Source organism: Pholis gunnellus, assembly GCF_910591455.1.
Source record: "Pholis gunnellus genome assembly, chromosome: 19".
In the NCBI taxonomy this organism is placed as follows: domain Eukaryota; kingdom Metazoa; phylum Chordata; class Actinopteri; order Perciformes; family Pholidae; genus Pholis; species Pholis gunnellus.
In genome coordinates, this window is record NC_136546.1 from 14,284,035 (window position 1) to 14,300,980 (window position 16,946).

Consider the following 16,946-nt stretch of genomic DNA (forward strand, 5'->3'; position numbering starts at 1 on the left):
CAAGTGTCATTATATTGTTGCACACGAACATCTAAACCTGCAGCCATCTGTTAAAAGTCTGCCATTTGAGATTTTTACGTATCAAGGAGACAAAGGGACTCAACACCCTCAGTTTAAAAACAAAAAGGAACGTTACTTTTATTTGAACTTGCCCCCCCGCACCTGATAGATCACAACAGTCAAAGATAGAAAGTTTCAAAGTTGGCAAAGTCATAAAAGAGGAGAAATTACGCCCCAATATAGAGCCGCAATATTTAACGTGTAGCCCACAAAATATAACATCAGATTAATGGATTTGAAGCGTGAGGCTACCATGCTTTGACCAAAAAGAAAAAAGAAAAGACTTGTGATTAGCTGTGGAACTATTGCTATGAATATAGTGACACTTGTTTGAACTTACAACCTAAACAAAGAGGGATGGATACGAGAAAAAGCCAAACCTATACAATATAATGCAATCTAATACCGCACCATCACAAACTGTGGACTCAAAAATGACCGGAGTTGAATCAGCACCTATGTGACACAAACTGAACATTATAAACTTCACAAAGGTAGTATTTATTGCAGGGCTATCAGGTTGCATTACAGAGGGATTTTAGATTGCATTAAATTGCATAGATGTTGCTGTTGTTGTACCTGTATTTAGATAAAATAAACCTCTAAAATTCTCAGCGCAGAATATTACTTATGTGTATTTTTCACAGTCTAAGTCTAAGTTGCCAATATTTGTGTGTAACACTGAAGACAGAGAGAAGTGAGGAGTGAATTTTGTGTATATAATTTAAAAAAAACAACACTGACTGAGACTTAATACAATACCCATTATTGCCACGTTATTCATAGATGCTTAGTGCAAACTCTTTGTGAACTATGATTCCCAGCCAACCAGTGTCCTTCTGTAAGCACCAAGTCGACTACAACCGCTGAGTTGATGAAGCTACTACGAGGTAAATATATTACGAGGAAATCGAGAATCTCACAGACCCCTGGTCGCTTTTCTTTGATGACGAATATAAGAATATGTCTAACAATTCTCCCCCCCCCCTACCCGCCAAGTGCAATTTCACACAATATACAGTACACATATTATATGTAGACCAGTTAGAGACTATTGCTTTAACAACTGAGATTAGAAAATACGAAAGAAACAAACAAAAAAAGCACATAATGTGGCTACGTAGCCGTACAGTTCTTCAGGACATTTATATTAACATACTTCCATTTTGAGATGAAAATAAGATAGGAAAGAAATTCACAGAAGCTTCAGGTGATATAGAGCAATGGGTCTCTGGCTATAACAAGACCTCGGTTGCCTGATTTCTGTACACAACATCTTTATATACATCATCGTGATCCCATGTCAATCAGGTTGATATTCACCCTTTTTAAAACCATTTCAAGTCCCTTTTTCTTTTATGTTTATAACCATTTAAAAGTGTTAAAATGACTCAGTAGTCCACGCTTCATCCTTTCACTGTCAATTGGCACACCACCTTTTATTTTTTGATGGGCTGTCCCTCTCCTCCCATTGAGTGATGCGGCCGTCTGTCAAACATCTGGCCCAGGTGTCAAGCCTTGGCCTCCAACATCTCGAGGAATAGTTTGTGCATGGGGACTTTGCCCTGCATTTTGATGCCGTAGAAGTGCTGGACGGCCTTGGTGGCGGTCTGACGGAGCAGAGGCAGGGTCATTAGCAACTTGCCTGCCCGTCGAGGGTCCTCTGGGTGCTGGGAGCCCTCAAAGTCCTGCAGAGCCTCGTGGAGAGAATCCTGCAGCCTTTGGACGGCCTCGATGTTCTCTATATGCATGGAGTCTGGAGCGAGAAAGGTGGTGGGAAGGGATGGAAGGAAGAAAAAAAAAATATTTATATTATCCTGATTTTAAAGCTTCATATTAAATGACAAAATGTATTGAATGAAAGCAAACATTTTCTATCGATCTCCAGCATGACAAAAGATCTACAACAACAAGGTGGTGTTTTGCCGCAGCATCGGCTGCCTTTAAAGTCAGTCTTTGCAAACATGCAATTTTGGAGAGAGGTTTTCTCTTGGTAGTAGTTAATGACGCTCCTTAAATAAATGCCTATGCGTGGCCAGGGCTCTAGGGAGAGAAAGGGAGAGGTACTGTAGGTCTGTATAAATATACGGTGGGACAGGAAAAAGATTCATTTCTTCTGGTATCATGGACCACATACATCCCCCCTGCTAATGAATTCAGATGGCTGCATTACTAGGATATCGTTCAGCTGAATGATGGCGGCAGATGGCCTTCATTTCCATAAGAAAGAGCAGTTGGCCCCCTTATGTATGGGCTCTAAAATAAAACCAGTTGAGACTTATTAAAAACTGCTCTCTATGTATAAGTCTACAAGTCAGGGACAAAAAAAACAGGCTTGTCCTCCAAAGGACAAGCTGACAGAGAGCGTTTTAATGGACAAGCAGTGGTTTGCTTTCAACCAATTTCACTGCACAGATTTACATATAATTTAGTGTCGGGTCTAATCCGCCTATGTATCATATCCACAATTCATTAACTGATTGATACAATTGTGCACAACACAATGTGAACTCAAGTCAGTATTATAATTGAATTTGAAACGATACATCTTGTTATATCTAACAGAATAACAGCGACTCGTATCATCCTAAACACACCGTACTGACGGTGAACCAAACGTGGCCGCTGATTGAAGTGAATTAGATCAGCTCCGCTATGTGTCATGAAAGTTGTGGGGGGAAGTAAGACCGCGTATAAACATGTAAATGAGGCAGAAAAAAGGAAAGTACAAGGCTAATTATGTTCCTAACTGACTGATTAAGTCTCTTTTACCAGTCGCCTTCTGTGTAAATTGCGTTTCTATCTTGGGAAATTAACTAGGCTATGTGGACCGCACATGTGTTCCAGCTCTCTTCATTTGAAACCTTCATGTTAATTCTGATCTGATCCTCGTTTGGCTGTGTGAGCACATGTGTGTGAGTGTGAAGCAGAGAGGGCGGGGGCGGGGGGAAGGGGACGACGACGACGACGACGAAAGAACATGTTTTTTCAAATGTGTGTCAGTGTGTGTAAATGCACAGGGAGAGCATTTTCATATGTGTGTGTGTGTGTGTGTGTTGAAGGATGTTAGGGGCGGAATGCAAAACTAACTTTGAAGAAACAATTTCCATGTAATCCGTCAGCAGCCTGGCTTCAATCCCATCGATACTCCGCTAATTACAAAATCAATGGCCATGAATTTCCACAGCTGTCACACCCACAGGACCCCTGGAGCCGAAGCTCTCCGAGGCTGTGTTCAAACGAGCCGAAGCTGCCCTTTCGCCCTCCCTGAGCCTCCCCCTCAACCCCTGCCTTCCTCTCTCACACTTCTCCCTTACCTTTACATCCCTGTCTTTCCATCAACCCCCCCCCCCCCCCCCCCCCCCGCGCCCCCCGCCCCTTCCCTCCGGCTCTCCCCTTCCCATTTATCCTCCCCTCTCTCCACTCTCCCATGGAGAGTTTGTCATCAGAAGACTAAAGCTCTGGCCTCAGCATTTTTCATTTTTCAGTCAGGCAGGAGAAAAGACTCCTAACAGGCATTGATTAGTGGGGGACAGCCTGGCCTCATGAAAAGCAAACTGTCGATACGGGCGCAGCGTCTTCACATTGGAACAAACGAGGCCCGTCGCTCCCCAACGCTCATTCCACTCCACTTAACACATTTTATTGACAGCCCCTGTTTTCCTAATGAAATGCTAAATATATCTCCCTCGGCTGTGGCGCGCTGGCAGCCACTGTTATGGAGATGGAGAGAATGAGAGCGCAATGTGACAGTCTCACACACACACACACACACGCACACACGCATGTGCACAAAGTTAAAATAGAGATGCACACACACTCTCACACACAGAGAGCGTTGAATTAAACAACCGTGCTCCTGACCTTTTTGTCCCCTCTTATCAGGTCTCCTTCAGCGTGGAAGTGATCGGCTCGCCAGATAGAGACAATCACTTGCCATTTTTTGTTTTATTTCTTTGTTTGCTTTAATTGAATGCCAACTATCTAGATTTATTTAAGATTTAATATAGAGATATACCATCCTGCCAAGCTCATGACACCAAAATAAAGGATGTTTGGCAACTGACTGCAATTTACAATAAAAATCCAAGTTCTTGATGATACCTTTAAACATATCATTTTAAAAGTCAAGTACCGAAACTAAAAGTAATTCATGTTTAACACTTTGTTTTATAGAGTAAGCTCTAAAATAGTTTCTATTATATTTTCCTTAAATTTCCACTTTAAGAAGCTTTAAGTGTTTAGACTGAGTGTGTTTCAACGTTGGTGTCTCCACTACAATGTAAAGTAAAGTTCTGTGTGTCTGGGCAATGTTTGGCAGCAGCGCATCACTAGTGACCAACAGTGGGATTGAGGAGTTAACTGTACCCGAGTTGGCGAGGGCGATGGCTTTGAGCGTGACGAACTCTTCCTTCTCCATGCGCAGCTTCTTGTAGCGTCGGACCAGCGGCACGATGGCGACGTGCAGGTCCAGCAGGCCTGAGATCCTCGCCTGCTCCTCGTCCACCACGTAGTCCTCCGCGTACACGATCTCGTCCTCACAGGGCAGCGAGCGAAACACGATGCTCAGCACCAGGATCTCCATCCAGGCACTCTGCAGTAGACTCATCTGGTCTGCCAGCGAGAGAGTGGAAAAACCTGCAGAATTGAAAAGAAAATGTATTAATCTTTGGAGATTTTCTTTCTAGGTATTGCTGCAGTCACACTGCATAACCACAATACGAATCAGGAGATAAACCCATTAACCTCAATGCACTGTGACATCTTTGTCCTAAGGATGTTTTATGGGCTGTGTATACAACCCGGTATAGTCCCTGGAGAAGTCCAACTTGAAACAGAGGCCGATGACTGTATGCGGTGGCTTAAGGGAGGAATATAAATCAGTCAAGTATGGAGGCCTTTGAAACATGAGCCACGGGCGCTTCAACCATCAACCGTAGACTGAGAGCCCTCTGCAAGCCACCACATAAGCACATGAGACACCGCCGTAGTGAGGACAAATCCACTCTTAAACCTCCTCATCTCTTATTCACGTCATGGTACAGAAGAGAGAATAATAAATTAATTCTTCTTCAGAACAAAATACATGAATTCTGCATTTTAAAATTGACTAAATAAAAAGCGGCCTCTGTCACTTGATCAGTATTTCTGGTTTATGTCACCTTCAGGGTTCTTTCTTTATATAAAGTTAATCAATTAGTCGTGTCAATTTTCAAGAACGAGGCAATCTGGCAATCTGGATTTATAACGAGGCCAAAAAGGAATAAACAAGGAGTTTAGGGGATTGCATCTACTCTCTTGGTTTTAAGCCCACATTCATACACATAATTGCAGGACTTCCCTTTAAATGAACGGCATTATTATTATTATTATTATTATGGAGAGGCATAACGGTGTGGTGATGTGAAAGATTTTCAATCCAGCAAAGGTGAGACAAAACAGAAACATATTCCACTTGATAGACACCTTCTTGATCCTTTTGTCTCTTGTGTTCAACCTTCTGCACTCGAGGTAACAATCCATCCAAGATCTCGAGGTCGACCCATCAACTCTCTTCTCCAACATTCACACCCGCCACATCAAACAGACGGATATGTGAAAGGACCTCAAGCGCCACAATACCTTTCACTGCTCTATAGTGAATAGGAAGGTGATTGGGGGTATTGACCCATGGGCCATGAACCCACCACGCCGCTTACTTAAATCTGAGGTTGTATGGAGGGGAATGGGGCAGGTTGACTTAAAAGAGGTCCTCCCGATGGTTCTTATCAAGCAAATAGAGAAACGACGGGGACATAGACAGACAGAGAGAAAAGAGTGCTGGGGGTGTCATTGATTAGTAGATTGTAATCAGTCCACCGAATGCGAAAGGGGGATCGATCCAAGCCTCAGATCTGACAAACAGACAGTTGATGGAGGACATCCGGTACACGTTTAGTGGGGGGATGGAGGGACTATGGGATCACTGAATGTAGATACTGTACGCTGCATCAGGGATTCAGGAATTTACTCTCCATCCCCAAAAGGCAAGAAAATTAATGGCTTTAATCCCATAAGGTGTATTCAGAATAATGAGGGAGGACAAATGTATAAGAAAGTTAGAGCAATGATTCAGTGTTTAACGAATCAAACCTCATAAATCATATCTATTCTATCTTTTGGGGCACCATTTCTTTTGCTCAGCGTTTTATTTCTACACTTCTTTACACATTTTGTGAAATAGGCATCACCCTCTTAAGCTGTCTCCTCCTTTTCTTTATCATTCTTTTCTTTTCCCCAGCCCGTGTGTGTGTTTTTTTCTTTCCACTCAATTTACTGAAGCGATGGAGTGACTTCCTGGCTCCCTGGGGGTCGCCCCGGAGCTTCAGGTGTGTCGCCCGGAGGTGGCTGAGTTAAGTGTCGCTGTGGAGGGTGATTCCCCCTGATGAAATATCAATATTTCACCATACTGATTTGCTGCCGTTTGACCAAACATGACACAATATTGAACAAACTAGGGAATGTCTCTGTCTCCATCTCTGCAGTTTTCTCCCCTTGTGATGGCAAAAAGCATGAACAGAGACAAGGATACCACAGGCTTCCACTACACTATGTGAACTTTAATTATTATCTACTATGCTGCCCTACAAAGGCAAAGAGCAGTAAAAGAGAAATTAAGGAAAAACTGTAAAGTGTACAGGCTGGCAGGGAAACTAGACTATACAGGATAATTAAAAATGCAGATACGGCACTCTGCCTTTGGACGAAATCGAAATAAAAATCAATCTACAGTTTAATACATTTAATTATGTGATTTAAAAGCAACATAAACTCACCAAATTGTGTGAATTCACTAGAGTAAGAAGCTGAGATGGCAGTTACTGACACTCTGCTGAGCTAGGCTAATACCTCAAACTAGCTTAGATTAGCTGTGGCAACTGCCTCATGTTATGTTGTTTAACAAACTGATTAACCAAAAAATTGGTTCAAAAACATTTTCAGCTAGAGATAAAGCAGGCTAGGTATATTTACCTTTAGCTAAAGCTAGCTGGTGAGAGAGCAACATACAGCTATCTTGCTTTAGCTATCTAGTTAAGCTAGCTGGTGAGAGAGCAACATACAGCTATCTTTCTTTAGCTAGTTTGTGTACTGTGGTTTGGTTTTTAGCTCCGTTTAGTCGTAATACTTTACATGCTGCTTTTCTAAAATGTTATGCATTTTAATGAGATGGTGTTTTTTCTCTTACACCTATAAAATCAGAAATTCATATAGGCTACTAATTTGCAACAGCAAGTGAAAGTGTTTTTGTTGCCTAAACCTAACTAACCACAAGAGGGACTTGCAAACACCGGTCTCCAGTTTCAAAGTGCATTTTGTCTTGGTAACCCTGAAATTAGTGACGGTGAACCAAATGTACTTACTAGGACTGTAAATCTGCATTTAACCCCCTGAAATGTGACAGGTCATACTGAACCACTGTACCATATGATTTAACAGTATATCATGTGCCTATTTCTCTAAAGGCATCACTCCGCAGCATACCATGGGATGTTAGTGATTGTTTGCAGAAAGGAAGAGTGCTCTGGCTTTGCAACAGTACAGTAGAGGTACAGATCAGATAAGTAATTGAATCCCTATTCAGTGCAATGAAGAGACTGAGTGGTTGGCAGTGAAGCTTGAAGCTGTCATTGAGAGCTAGGTCTAAAACAGACAGCAGTTCACTCTCTATTCATTTAGTATCATTACAGGCCTCCTAAGAGCCCTAATGGGCCTAATAAAAAGACAGAGGTAATAATGAGACTAGAGGGCCCTATGTGAGCCGGAGGAGTAGGAGGGGGAGAGCCAGGGGAGCAAGAGAACAAGGAAGCCAGAGAGTGTGTGTGAAAGATATGATAGTAGTAAGAGTGTGTGTGTGAGTGGCAGAGAAAAAGAGAGTAAAGAGGAAGAAAGCGATGCTGAACTGACTGAACATTAAATACCAGAGGGCGCTGAATGCTGCTGCCTGGAATATAAATCTACACATGTTGTGTGCACTTAAATGTCTGTGTGTGTGTGGGTATGTGCGTGTCAACAGCTGCACGAAAGAGTGGCCACGTCTGACCACATTACAACCGTGCTGCTGTTTCCATTTTCACGACAGTGTGTGTAACATACAATCAATGGCAGCCTGGCGATGAGTTACAGCCTTCCTCTCCAACATGTTTAACTTGGGCTTCTGCTTCAAAACACAGAGGAAAACCACGTCCCCCAAGAGTTTAGTTTTTTAAGGAAAACTTGTTTTTATTTGTTTTATTTCTAAAGATTCTAATTTCTATTTGGTGTCAACTTTTGCTTTCCCATTTAGAGCAAACTTGTGCACATTAAAGTAAGTTGCCGTGAGCCCGCCTGTTCGTCACACATAGTTTAAGTCTTCAAAATGACAACATGTAACATATTCAGCATTGCATGTTCCCTCCCAGGTCTCCACATCTGGATGTTGAAGGACTTTTACATTAATGGAGCGATTTGCAGTAATGACTCTTATTACCTCATCGTTAAGGCCATTTGCGCAGTGGGCTATGAGTGTAATGGTGGGAGTGGACTGTTAAACTGTAGGGACCCCTTTTGTCTTAATCGTTACTTGGTGACACTCTGACCCGGTGGCCCTGGGTAGAATGTCCCCAGAGTGTCACACATACCCCTTTAATAACTCTGTCAGGTCTGGATTTAGATCTGCATAGCATAGAAGATCAATAGTTATACATAAAAAATGTAACTGAAAAATATGACGGTTGAATTCATTTCTGCATCTCTGCCGCTACCGTATGATTAAAACGAAGAATTTGATTGTGGATCACTCTCTAACTAATAACTGGGAAATGGGTGATACATCCACAGGTAGGAAAACACATCAAGTTGCTGTACTTAGTTGTCTGTTTTTTATGAATAGATTAATTTACTACGTGACATTGCATTATAGTTTATATTATTTTGATAAGTGAATAATCGTTTCAGCTCTTTGGTTCCAGAGTCTTATAATGTGAGGATTTTTTTTATGTTTATTAGTATGAATGTAATATATTTGGGGATTTATGCTCTTGGTGGGATAAAACAAGCAGGAAGACGTTATCTTGCACTCTGGGAAATTGTGATGGCCATTTATTTGATTAATGGAGAGACAAATTAGCAGTTAATTGATAATGAAACTTGCTTGCTGCAGTGCTACATTGCATTCAAAAAATGTTGACTTGGCAGCATGTGCAATTTTGTATATACTACAGTTGATTGGATCAATGGGTTGTATCTGAGTGCAACCTGCGCTCCCTTCAAACAATCTGGAGCCCAAAGTGTCTGTTTCAACTGAGAGCGATAAAAAGAAAAGAAGATCTCAGAACATTTTGCAAAACAAGTCTAATTTAAGAATTCGTCAAAAAACGGGGAAATCCATCAGTATTTCCCTAAATAAATCAATTTTACTGTGTAGTCTCCTTAAGTAAGTAAGAGGATTGCCTTCTTTAAGTCTGGGATTGAAATGGAATACATTGACACAGGGGCGGATCCCCCCCCCAGACTCTCCCACCCTACCCAGTCAAATCACAGGTTTCAGCTGCTCTTTATTGATTAGATTTTAGAATATGGGACTAGCTTCTCCCTTAGGTGCAGATGAGTAGCAGATGTTAATTATCCTGTGTGAGCCTGTGTGTATGTGTGTGAGTGTCTGTGTGTGTGTGTGGGGGTGTTTATGTGTGTGAAACAGTCGGTGAACTACTTCAGTAATCTCATACTGTATCGTTCCAGCAAATTAAAGTACGAATGTGGGTTTACTTTCTTACTTTACCAACAACATATAATTCATGAATAAAATCTCAGTAATTACAACATTTTTAGATTTTTTTACCCAAACAACAGGTCAGATAATTCTAGTTCTATATGCCATAAATGTATTTGTCTTGGAAAAAAACAAGAACAACATTTTTCTATTTTGGATTCATCTATTGATTTTTGTCGTAACGCTGGAAAAAAATCGTATATGTGCTTGAAATGGTTGAATCAAGAAATATAATATGATCCGAAAACGATATCCCAGACAACACAGCCATTCATTAGCAGTCATGTCTCTCTACCTGGGATATGTTTTGCCCAGCCGATGATGACCACCAGTTCGCGGTCGGCCAAGTCGCACAGCGTGGTCAGGGCCTTGATGTCTCCGTCGGGCATGGTGGGGTCAGGCATGGCATAGATCTTCTCTGGCTCCACCACCAACAGATGGGAAACGATCTTCGTCACTGAAAGACGGATGCAGAAATGGAGAGAGAGAGCGAAGAGAGACATTATTATATAATAATAATGTTGGCTGGATAATACTGAGGCACAGAAATGACAAAATAAATAAATAATAAAAATACATCTGCAGAGTGTTAGTCCAGCATGTCATAATAAACGGTGCTTAGTCATAAAAGTAGCAGGTTAGCCTGGTGATGAATCTGACAATAGCACAACTGATCACAGACTCTTTCCCAATGACAATGAAAATCCATCTACCAAAAATGTGTCACTGTACATTGTAAAATGAAGACATTTCTAATTGCAGTCCTCAAAGTCCCAACGTTTCTATAAACGCCCAAAGTTGGGAAATTGCTGCTTTGATATAAAAGGAAAAGCCTTTCTGTATTGCTAAGCTGCCCCCCAAATCTGCAACAATAAGCTGTGTGAGGTAGGAAAAAACCCCCCAAAAGAACAAACTGTGTGACTCACATGGCTTTTTGGCTGGAGGGGGAATGCCGAGGCCGAGGTAGGCGCTGTTCTCTGCGTCCAACCTCCGTTTGTACTTCTGTCTCCCCCCTCTCACCCGGTCCAGACGCACACCTGCAAAAAACACACATACATGTATAAATGGTAGCTACACACCAAAGACATTTTAAAAGACAATTTTATGCAGTTACATCATTTACTTTATCTGAAATTACTTCCAATGATAGAAGACTATTTGCATATATTTTGCTGAGTCATAAATCTCAAGGATCGCTCCTCACAGCAGCCCTCTGCTCCTAAATGCTTAGAATGCAGGGATCGGATTTCATGTATGTACCTGTATGTATGTGATGCTGGAAATAAGGATTTGTGTGTTTTTATTATCTTTACATTCATTATGAAACTGAGGACTACTTCTGAAGTATCATATACAGCTGTGGCCAGAAATGTTTTTCTACTTTTAGTATATATCGCTAACTGGAATACCGAGCATGTTAAACATATTAATTTACTCCTGCATAACTAGTAATAAATGCATTCATTGTAATCAAGTTTTATTTCCTTTTAAATTAAATAGTTCAATACCTCCCTGTTGCAGATGGAAGAGTGTAAGTACCTAGTTAGTATACAAACGGACATATCGGGGACTATCTCGGAAGCCACCTCAGAGGACACATCAGATGCACCATATGTGCTGGATTTACACCCTTGTATTAAAAGTTGTTTGAGCATTGAGAGAGCGCAAACAGATTTGACATGGTCAAGCGGAATTGAGTCGTGTGAGATTTCCCAGTGACTCGTATAAATTCCTTTGATTCCCCTGGAAACAAAAGAATCCGATTAGGATGGTCTTTCAATTTCCTGACACCGACTATCCACTAACCTAATTACCCACCGTGCCCAGAGGGAGCTCATTCTTCCCAGCAAACACAGTGAGATCATTTTATGCCTGGCAGATTGAAGCTAAATCGAGAGCCCCTCTCCTAACACAGCTTTCCATTTGTACGCCTTAAAGTAATCAATAAGGCTTGCAAATAGACTTCTTGTTCTTTGAACACATGTGGATGTGGTTTTAATTAGTCAGTTAGGCAGCTAGGAACTGTGTTTGCGACAGATGGAGCTTTAGTCGCTGTTTTCACCATTACTCTTGGTTAAGGTAAATTTAAAATTATAAATTGAGCTTCAGGAAACAGTGCACATGTACTTCAGATATTAAATCAATTTGAAAGCTTCTCTCTATCTAATGATACACATAGGCCTAATAAAGGGATATGCAGTGAGTAAAGACTTTCACAACGATAAGCTTGTGTGATGCAGAAACTTATTAAGCAGGTGTATACCTTAAATTCGTGAACGATAGACTTGTCAGACTAAGTCACAGCAAATTGTTGCTGCTTTTGTCTACTACCATCCTCACATGCATGCACACAGAAGCAAACACACACACACACACACACACACCTACACACACACACACACACACACACACACACACACACACACACACACACACACTCTTTTCCCCGCTGCAGGCTGCAGGGTCATGTGGCTGCGACAAGCGACAAGTGACCAAACAGCCGGAGTTAGAATTCCAAAATCTGCGGGGGCTGTTTGAACTGGAACATCCAACTGGCCCATAATTAATAGACGCTGACAAGAATTAAGAGCTCAGCGCTAACCAGCTTCAGTTTACAGCTTAGCGGCGCTGCAAACGGCAGAGAACCAAGACAGGAGGGCAGACAGAATGACAGAAAAGGAAGAAATAAAAAGAGGGTGAGATAATGTTGAAGAATGGGAGGGTCGGGGTATAAGACAGGACAAGCTGCTGTTTTGGGCTGCATGTATCAGTTTTCTGCAAGGTCTCTGCTTTTCTTTCTCTCACTTTCCCTTCCGTCTGTCTCTTCTTTTCTCTGCCGCTCAGCATCGGGTGTACATCTCCCTCCCTGACAGCTATGCCTGTCCCAGCCAGCGCCTGATCCAACCAGTGCGGGATTATCTCCTCCCCATGTGATACGGCACAGTACTGAGAATCTGACCACAACAAGACAGCTGGATGAGGCCCCTCGTCGAGGGGCTGGGGAGGAGGGTGGTTGTGTCATCGTCAGCACCACATTCCACACCTCAGGCCCAAAACCACAGCAGCCCCCCATGCTCCAAGAAAATCTGGACAGGTCGTGTCTCTGTAGTGTGAGACATGGGGGCAACAGATCACCTTGAAAGCATCAAGATCTTTTTTTTTTTTTGTTACGATTGCTGGCCTTTTAAAAAGTGTGGCAGCCAAAGTATGGATGCAGGGGTGAGGAATGGGAGGTGGTAGAAGTGTTGTGTGCTGAATGTTATGAGCTCGGTAAGATCATACAGTACAGTACAGTGTGCCCCTAATATAAGAGACGACCTGAGACACAAAGATACTGGTTGACAGTCCATCCTTGCTCAACGTGTTTGTGTGTGTGTGTGTGTGTGTGTGTGTGTGTGTGTACGTTTGTGTTGAAAGACAAAGAGGCATGTTTGCATAGGAGCAATCTTTACGGCCACCTGACCCCGGCTTCCCTTTCACATTCAATATCTTTATTGACTTGTGCAACCTTAAAGCACATTCCCGATTGAAGTGGCTGTGTTTTCCTTTATGTGGCGGCCGCTGTGTGTATATGTATGTGTCATGTGGATTTATTTCATTCTTTCAATGTGTTTATCATTTATTTGGATCCCTATTCTTTCCAACAATGTAGTTTCCAATCCCCCTTTTGTGTCCATATAAAAATAAAAAAAGCATACAGCCAGGTTTGTAGCCAGGATTTCAGGTATGATTAATTCTTACACAAAGTCACTAAATTGTTGTAACTGCTTGGACTTGTCACATTTATTTATTCAGTTAACTGTAATTACACTTCCTGTAAATCTCATTAAAGTGCACCTTCTCCAGCTGCCAGGAACAAAATTCTTGTAGGGGAATAATTAATCATTAAAAAAACAAATGTTGGTTGTTATATCAGGATTAAATATATTGGAATTACACTACGAAATACACACCATGTGTAAGGTTTTGTTTAAATTATAGCATGTAACTCCCCACTGTTGTTAAAACCCTAAATGACTTGAAATCCCTTCTGTGACCTCAATGGCTACGAGCCTGCACACTGCATAAAAAACAAAAAAAACTAGAAAATACAGAACAGATTAAACCTAAACTAAGTTGTAAGAACTATGATTAATAAATAATGCATCAAATAATAATAAATGAATAATAAAGAATGCAAATAATGAAAAGAGTACCGATCAAAAAGTATCACAAAGTATATGAGATTCATTCGTACGATGCAGAAGAAGCTCTACAGCGAACAGATTTCATCACACAAAAGTGCACGTGGCTCATACAGTGTGTATGAAGCCAGTGTACTATATGTTACTATATGAACATGTGCTTGCGCATGTGTGTGTGTGTGTATCTCACGCAACTATTTTCAGCCGCTCACCTGTCAGAGGCGCTTCTTTCTAGAGAATGTGTCAGAATTGGCTGGCTGGCTAACGCTGCCAAAGGGAGATTAGGAGGTCCCTATTTTAGCTGGGAAAAATCAGAGGGATGCAGCGTGCGCCCCCCCTCCTCCACAGTCGCTCACCCTTTAAAAAGCGAAGGGACTTTGCCCTTCCAGAGCTACTTCTGAGGGCCGAGCCTGCGAGCCCGCAAAGAGCTAAAGACATCGGACAGCTTTTGTTTGATTGCAGAAGGAGAGGGAGGGCAGAGGAAAATGGGTGTGAGACGAGGGGGGGGGGGGTGTATCAGGATGGCGTCCCACCTGCTCTAACCCCCAACGGGCTAACAAGACAAAGCAGGAGTTGTTCCCCCATAACCGCACACACTGGCATGGCTCTCTTTATCATGTTTTACACTTTTCATAAATCTGAGCCGGCATGTCGCGAGGGGTATTACTGCGCATTACAGAACCGCGCCGACCACAAATGATGGCCGGGTCGATTCAGGATCCCTGGTGTGCTCGTGTAGCAGGTGTTCCCACAAATTGTTGCATGTTGGAGTGAATGAAGGGAAAATGACAGAGTGAGAGCAGAGTGCCAGCAGGAGACATGGACCTCAAGGTCCGAGCCCATGTCACTTGTCGGGGTCGTGATATACATTCCGTACTTGAATGTGTGCGCTATGAGTACCGGGGGTCAGCACTTCGCTAAATCCCCTTCTTCAGAGGAACACGTGTTGGCCTACGTGTCTGATCTATCACCTGCCAGGCAGCGAGGACAGGCCAGTGTGGAGCCTCTGGGTGGGCGCTGACACTCAGCTGCAGTCTGCCAGCTACTCTGACACCCTAAAAAGCAAACAAGTCCCCTACATGTGCTGTTAGATAGACAAGTTTGCGTTACAAGAAAAACATCAAGTGGCAAGGGGGCATCTTTAAATGTCTTTAAAGTTTGCAGACGATGAGCAATACACGCAAAATTTAATCTGTTTTTAATGTAAGTTGTTCAAATGTATCGCCTAAGACATCAAAGGCCCCCATACAGTATAGACCTTTGCTATATCTTTATTTTGATGATGTAATCTTAGTGTATGGATTGGTTTCTGATCTAAGCCTATTGATTGGAAAGGGACCTGACAGTCTGTGATATTGGATATGGCTCTACTAATCTTTTGTGTATGTGGCTGGAGGAAAATAAGGCTGTAACGTTATCCCGGTAGCCACGTTCGCTCAGGAAAGACTGCTGATCCCTATCTGTGGTCGGGAGAGGGCGAGACAGAGGTGTAGGTTGCCAAAATAGCCTGGCAGCTTGTATTTATTCACCACATTACAGCGGTGTCAGAAAATCCCCACAAGCAAAGAATACGCCGCAGAAACACTGAGCTAACACTAAAACCGACGAGCATTGACTTCAGAAGAGGAAGGGCTTAAGTGTCTTTTATTGAAATTGTAAAAATATTCTGTCATGACAGAAACTCAGTAGGCCTACAGGGGTTGTACACTTCTTTTTCCACAGGACCTATTTTTTTTTAAACATGCCAAGGTGAAACTTTTTTCAAGAATTTGTTCCAGCACTAAAACTACAAAACTCCAGCAGAAGATACCAGCACTGACTCAACGACACAAAGTGAAAAAACGCTATTTCAGTCCAGAAAATTCTTGCATCATTTAACAGCATACAGTAATGCTATTGGGTCATTAGCGCTGCTATTAGCTGCGGGTACTGACTCCTGGCAGTCGTGAATGACACCATACCTTCCGCGGGTTGTAATTATGTGAGAACTTTTCCATTGGACGTGTGACCTTTTCTCAGCCTCAGCTGGACATTTAAGGGGTCAGTGAGCGAGGCTGGCTTTCTCAAACGGACGTTACCTTCCACCCAGCTCATCCGGGGGCTCTGCCGAGGCGCAGCAGTAAAGACGGATCTGCAAAAGAAGTCTGTCATCTACAAAAAAATGTCCAAGAGATTTTCCTCTCAGACACAAGATTTGACACTACTCCTTGCTCAAGTGTGTTGAGCTGCTACCTCAGAACAGTCGAGTTTGCTGGGCCGACACCGGACTCTAAAACGCACCTGAAGCCACCGAACCGGGCTTGAGAGCTGAAGTCGGCTGATTAGCGGCAGGTGTTACGGGGAGGAGGGGCTCCCCCTGCCCACCAATGGTGCTGGTCTATAACTGTAGCAGCTGGCACTTTATAATTCAAGATGGCATGCTTAGAGCGGAGCTTAGAGGGTCCTGGTGGAAATATTAGACACTTTTAGAACGACTGATCTCATAAGTTCTCTCAACATCTTCTACAGAGCGAAGCCTGTCTTCGGATACCGCTGCACTGGAACAAGTAAAACTTTGTGATGTTGGGAGCAAGGGAATTTTGTAATACGAGCGATAAGGACTCACAAGAAAATAACTCGAAAATGTTCCTGTTTTAGTCTATATGTGTATGCTAATATAGCTGTAGAATCTTAAAATAGAAAAAGAGGTTTACAATGAAACATGTGCTGGTAAGTTTCCTTCTCACATGACGCCTGCATTCATATTACACTATGTGATTATTCCTTTTCCATGACCAGCCTTTGGCCACTTGTTACATGGTGATCTCATTACATGAAGTAGGGCAAGCCGCTGTCCCCCACTGATTCCATGATCAAAGCCCCCCCCACGTCTGTAAGAGGCCACGCCACGGCACTATGCCACGATTAAATGTCCT

At 42.5% G+C, this 16,946-nt stretch overlaps 1 protein-coding gene across 1 annotated transcript in view; it reads right to left on the bottom strand.

Moving 5' to 3' along the window:
• Positions 1–1,101: 1,101 nt before the first annotated feature.
• The window catches only part of LOC306711377 (steroid hormone receptor ERR2-like), a 33,371-nt gene continuing 17,526 nt past the window's right edge, over positions 1,102–16,946 (bottom strand). The window contains exons 4-7 of the mRNA XM_079180288.1: positions 10,774–10,884; positions 10,143–10,304; positions 4,429–4,698; positions 1,102–1,816 (exon numbers count right to left, since the gene is read on the bottom strand). Coding sequence (XP_079036414.1) covers positions 1,572–1,816; positions 4,429–4,698; positions 10,143–10,304; positions 10,774–10,884 — 788 coding nt within the window. The 3' untranslated portion in view covers positions 1,102–1,571. The remainder of the gene's footprint in view (positions 1,817–4,428; positions 4,699–10,142; positions 10,305–10,773; positions 10,885–16,946) is intronic.